Source organism: Chelonoidis abingdonii, chromosome 11 (genome assembly GCF_003597395.2).
Source record: "Chelonoidis abingdonii isolate Lonesome George chromosome 11, CheloAbing_2.0, whole genome shotgun sequence".
Lineage (NCBI taxonomy): Eukaryota > Metazoa > Chordata > Testudines > Testudinidae > Chelonoidis > Chelonoidis abingdonii.
Genome location: NC_133779.1, coordinates 16,209,781 through 16,214,649, shown reverse-complemented (window position 1 = coordinate 16,214,649; position 4,869 = coordinate 16,209,781). Strand labels below are relative to the sequence as shown.

The following is a 4,869-nucleotide window of genomic DNA, read 5'->3' as shown; positions in this document are numbered from 1 at the left end:
TGGGGGTGGATAGAGGGGGGGTTAGATGGATGGGGTGGCTGGGATGGGGGTGGATAGAGGGGGGTGGATGGATGGGGTGGCTGGGATGGGGGTGGATAGAAATTGCTGGCTATTGGCATAGGAGGAGGGCGCCACCTAGAGGCCGGAGATCCCTGCACCCCAGTGACTGACACCTCCACCCTCCCACTCTAGCCTGGTCCCTGGGTCCCTGGCACGCCCCCACCCCTCCAGCTCTGCCCGGGGCGCCCCCCCCCCGTATGTTTCTCTCTATATCTCAGCCTGGGGGCTGCGGCCACGGGTAAATCCCTCCTGGGTCGGGCTGGGCTGGGATATAGACGTGGGCTCCTGCAAACCCGGGGTGCGTAGCCGGCCGGCGCGGGTCCCGATACATGGGCGGTGGGGCATGTGCCCTCCATGTATCTGTGCCAAGTCCGGGGTGCAGCCTGGGGGCGGGCGGGAAGAACGTATCTATACGCCCAGCGGCTGTATGGGATACAGTTCGGTTCCCGGGTGCATGGCCGTGACCCAAATATACATTCACGGGGCTCTGTTGTCACGGGGGAAGGTCTGAGCTCAGCTTCCCCAGGGTCAATCCGGAGTCACTCCTGTTTGCAGTGGGGTCAAAACTGGAATCTGAGCTCAGCTGTCCTGGGTCAGTCTGGAGTCACTCCTGTTCCCAATGGGATCAAAACTGGAATCTGAACCCAGCTTCCCCAGGGTCAATCCGGGGTCACTCCTGTTTCCAATGGGGTCAGAGCTAGAATCTGAGCTCAGTTTCCCCAGGGTCAATCCGGAGTCACTCCTGTTTGCAGTGAGATCAGAGCTGGAATCTGAGCCCAGCTTCCCCAGGGTCAAGCCGGGGTCACTCCTGTTCCCAATGAGGTCAGGACTAGATTCGGATCTCAGTCCTGTCCCCCACCCCCAAATCCAGAGTCACTCCTGTTCACAGTGGAGCCAGGGCCGGATTCTGATCTTAGCTCCCCCCAGGTCCATGCAGAGTCACCCCTGACTGCACTGGGGAGGAGGGGGCTGGAAGAGGAGCTGCTGGGGGCAGGCGCTGAATGTATATGAGCCTCTATCCGTAGAGAGACACGGCAGCCGCCGAGTTTGCTTGCCTCTAAAACTACTCACGAGAGACACAGTCTGGTCCCCTGGGGTGGGGGAGCCCCCCCCCACTGCTGGCCCCTTCCTGGGGCCCCTTCCTCACCCCCGTTCTCTAACCCTTTACTTGGTCCATTAGAAGGACATTTTTGCTTGTCCCCCTGGCTTCTTCCAGCATCATCCTCCCCAAAACTCTTCTCCGCGGCTAACGTTATGACACTCTCCTTGGATCTCCGGTTCTGCTCCCTGCACCCCACTTTGCAGCCCCCCCCCACTCCTCATGGATTTTCTTCTCTTCTTCAGGGATACATTTTTTTTCCTCCTTTTTTTTTTTTCCTTCCTTTTTTTTATTCAACAGCCAGGACTCTCTCCTCCTCGTTGGGGGGGTGGCATCTGTCCATGGATCCCCCCACATCAATTCTCACCTCCCCCTTATGAAGGTACCCTGACATCTGAACAGGAGACAGGTGGAGCATATCAGGGGCTTTCTTGCTAAGAGGGTTTTGGGGTATTGTCCCCCCCGATCACCCCAATTTCCTCCCCCCCGACATAAACTGTTTCCCAATCTGTCTAATAACAACGTTTCTCTTGTTCTCTTCACAGAAGAGGAGCGCCCCAAACCCAGGTAACTGCGGTACCCATGAGGAGGGGGGTAAGATGGAGGATCCCCCACTTCCACCCACAAGTCAGAGCAGGGAACTCCACCACCTGGGCAGTAGTGCTGTCCCAATGCACTGAGTGACTCAGCCCCCGGGCCCCACCCCAGAGGGGCCGCATCCCAGCCCCGGGAGAGGGGTCCCCACGCGCCCAGCCCCATGCCCCACCCCAGAGGGGCCGTGTCCCAGCCCCGGGTGAGGGGTCCCTGCACGCCCAGCCCCCACGCCCCGCCCCAGAGGGGCCGCGTCCCAGCCCCGGGCGACGGGTCCCCGTGCGCCCAGCCCCCGCGCCTCGCCCCAGAGGGGCCGTGTCCCAGCCCTGGGAGGGGTCTGAACTTGTAACCGTCAAGTGTAAATCCCTTTCCTCTTTGTTGTGTTTCTTATCCCTCCTCCCCGCCCGCTGCAGCAGGCCGCTAGTTCCCCAGCTGGCTCCCCCGAAGATCCCAGATGGGGAGAGAGTGGACTTTGATGTGAGTATCGTAAGAAAGATCCTGCTGGGCTGCAGCGGGTGGGGGGCTCAGCAGAGGGTGCTGGACTGCGGGGAACTGGGCAGGGGGCTCAGCAGGGGGCGCTGTGCTGTGGGGAGCAAAGCTGGGGGCTCAGCAGGGGGCGCTGGGCTGTGAGGGACCGGGCACTCAGCAGGGGGCGCTATGTTGCAGGGACCAGGCACTCAGCAAGGGGAGCTCCCCCCACGTGGGGTGCCCCCCAGGTCACACACTCTCTCTGCCCCCCAGGACATTCACCGTAAGCGCATGGAGAAGGACCTGCTGGAGCTGCAGACACTCATCGATGTGCACTTCGAGCAGAGGAAGAAGGAGGAGGAGGAGCTCGTCAGCTTGATGGAGAGAATTGTGGGTCCTGGGGTGCACGGGGAGGGGGATTTGTGGGTACTGGGGATGTGCTAGCAGATTATGGGTATGGGGGGGTGTGCCAGGTGGATTGTAGGTAGGGGGCAGACAGGGCAGGAAATTGTGGGTACCGGGAGTGTGTGTGCCAGGCGGATTGTGGGTACGGGGGGGCAGGGCAGGGAATTGTGGGTACCAGGGGGGCGTGCCAGGCGGATTGTGGGTGTGGGGGGCAGGGCAGAGAATTGTGGGTACCGGGGACGTGCCAGGTGGATTGTGGGTGTGGGGGGGCAGGGCAGGGAATTGTGGGTACCGGGGGAGGCATGCCAGGTGGATTGTGGGTATGGGGGAGGCGGGGCAGGGAATTGTGGGTACCGGGGATGTGCCAGGCGGATTGTGGGTGTGGGGGGCAGGGGGGGAATTGTGGGTACCGGGGATGTGCCAGGCAGATTGTGGGTGTTGGGGGCAAGGCAGGGAATTGTAGGTACCGGGGAGGGGGTGTGCCAGGCGGATTGTGGGTGTGGGGGGCAGGGAACAGATCGTGGGTTCCAGGGAAGAGGTGGGGCCAGCCGGTGGGGGGGCTGCAGGTGACCAGCTGTGCCCTGACCCATCCCCGGGCCCCTGGCAGGAGCGCCGCCGAGCAGAACGGAACGAGCAGGTGCGGGTCCGGACCGAGAAGGAGCGGGAACGCCAGGCCAAGCTAGCGGTAAGTTCCCCCACATTCCCCCACGCTGGGCTAGGGGGGGTCATCCCCTCCAGTCTCTACCCACCCAGCCGCACGACTGACAGCTCTGCTCCCCCCCCCCCACACGCAGGAAGAGAAGCTGCGCAAGGAGGAGGAGGAGGCCAAGAAACGGGCCGAAGATGACGCCAAGAAGAAGAAGGTTCTCTCCAACATGCCGCACTTCGGGGGCTATCTGGTCAAGGTGAGGTGGGGGCAGGGAGGGGGTTGGGAGGAGAGAGGTTGGACAGGGACACTGGATGGGGGGGCGCTGGGCTGCAGGGATCGGGGTGTGGACTCAGGGCTGGCCCCCTTGCTGCCGTCTGGGGAGTGGTCTGAAAATCATCAGCTGCCCCGCCCAGAGGCAGCCGCATCTCAGCGCAGGGCGAGGAGTCTCGCTATAACCAGCCCCCTGAGCCCCACCCCGGAGGGCCCGGCTCTGGAGGGAGCCCATGTTGACATGACCCCCGTGCCCTGTTTGCCAGGCCGAGCAGAAGCGGGGCAAGCGGCAGACGGGGCGGGAGATGAAGAACCGGATCTTGGCCGAGCGACGGAAGCCCCTAAACATCGATAGCATGCGGGAGGATGAGCTGAGGTACAGTGGGGGGGCGGGGGGGACTCAGGGGACTTCATTTCCCAAGATGCTCTGTTCTTGACTCCCATTTCCCATGATCCCTTGGGGTTAGCATCCATTGCTACCCCTTGGCCATCTATGGTCCCATTTTCCATGATGCTCTGCACTTGGTTCTCACTTCCCATAATCCCTTGAGGTTAGCAACCCGATCTGCTACTGTGGTCATCTGTGTCCATTTCCCTGGATGCTCTGCTCATTGCTCCCATTTCCCATGATCCCCTGGGGTTAGCAACCATTGCAACCTTGGCTATCTATGCCGTCTTTTCCCATGATGCTCTGTGCTTTGTTCCCGCGAGCCCCACTACCTCGCGTGGCGCATGCCTCCTGTTTCCCGGGGCACTCTGGGTGTGAGCATCCCGGGTGGTCATGCTGGGCGGGGGGCTGGCTAGCAGCCCCCGATCCTGACAGCCCCTCCTTCTGGCCCCACAGGGCGAAGGCCAAGGAGCTGCACGACTGGATCCACCAGCTGGAGTCGGAGAAGTTTGACCTCATGGAGAAACTCAAGCGCCAGAAATACGAGGTAAGAGAACGGGGCAGGGGAGCCTTTCCCTCTAGGGGGCGCCAGCTCCCATACAACCCCAGGGTGGGGCACTGGCTGGCTATGGGGGGGAACTGGGGCTGACCCAGCTGGGTAATAACTGGCTCTTCCACCCCTTTGCAGATTAACATCCTTTACAACAGCATCAGCCATGCCCAGAAATTGTGAGTAGCCTCCACTGTATCCATCTCCCCTGCTTGGGATGGGGGTCGGGGTCCTGGTCCAGAGACCAACCCCCGCAAATCCTTGTCCCCTTTTTCCCCTAGGAATTTGCCGATGACATCACGGGCATATCACAGCCCCTCCGGCCAATCATGTGGGAGGGAGCTGGGGGGCCTGGTGTCCAGTTCCCCCTAATAAATCCCCCCCCCACA

The 4,869-nt window shown here is 61.8% G+C and overlaps 1 protein-coding gene across 1 annotated transcript; it reads left to right on the top strand.

Moving 5' to 3' along the window:
* The first annotated feature begins 2,140 nt into the window (after positions 1-2,140).
* On the top strand, positions 2,141-4,663 carry TNNT1 (troponin T1, slow skeletal type). Its single transcript, XM_032797341.2, has 7 exons — positions 2,141-2,227; positions 2,492-2,608; positions 3,231-3,308; positions 3,418-3,528; positions 3,809-3,918; positions 4,387-4,477; positions 4,619-4,663. Exons 2-7 carry the CDS (start codon positions 2,510-2,512, stop codon positions 4,661-4,663), a joined length of 534 nt encoding a protein of 177 aa, XP_032653232.2. The 5' UTR covers positions 2,141-2,227; positions 2,492-2,509.
* The last annotated feature ends 206 nt before the right edge of the window (positions 4,664-4,869 follow it).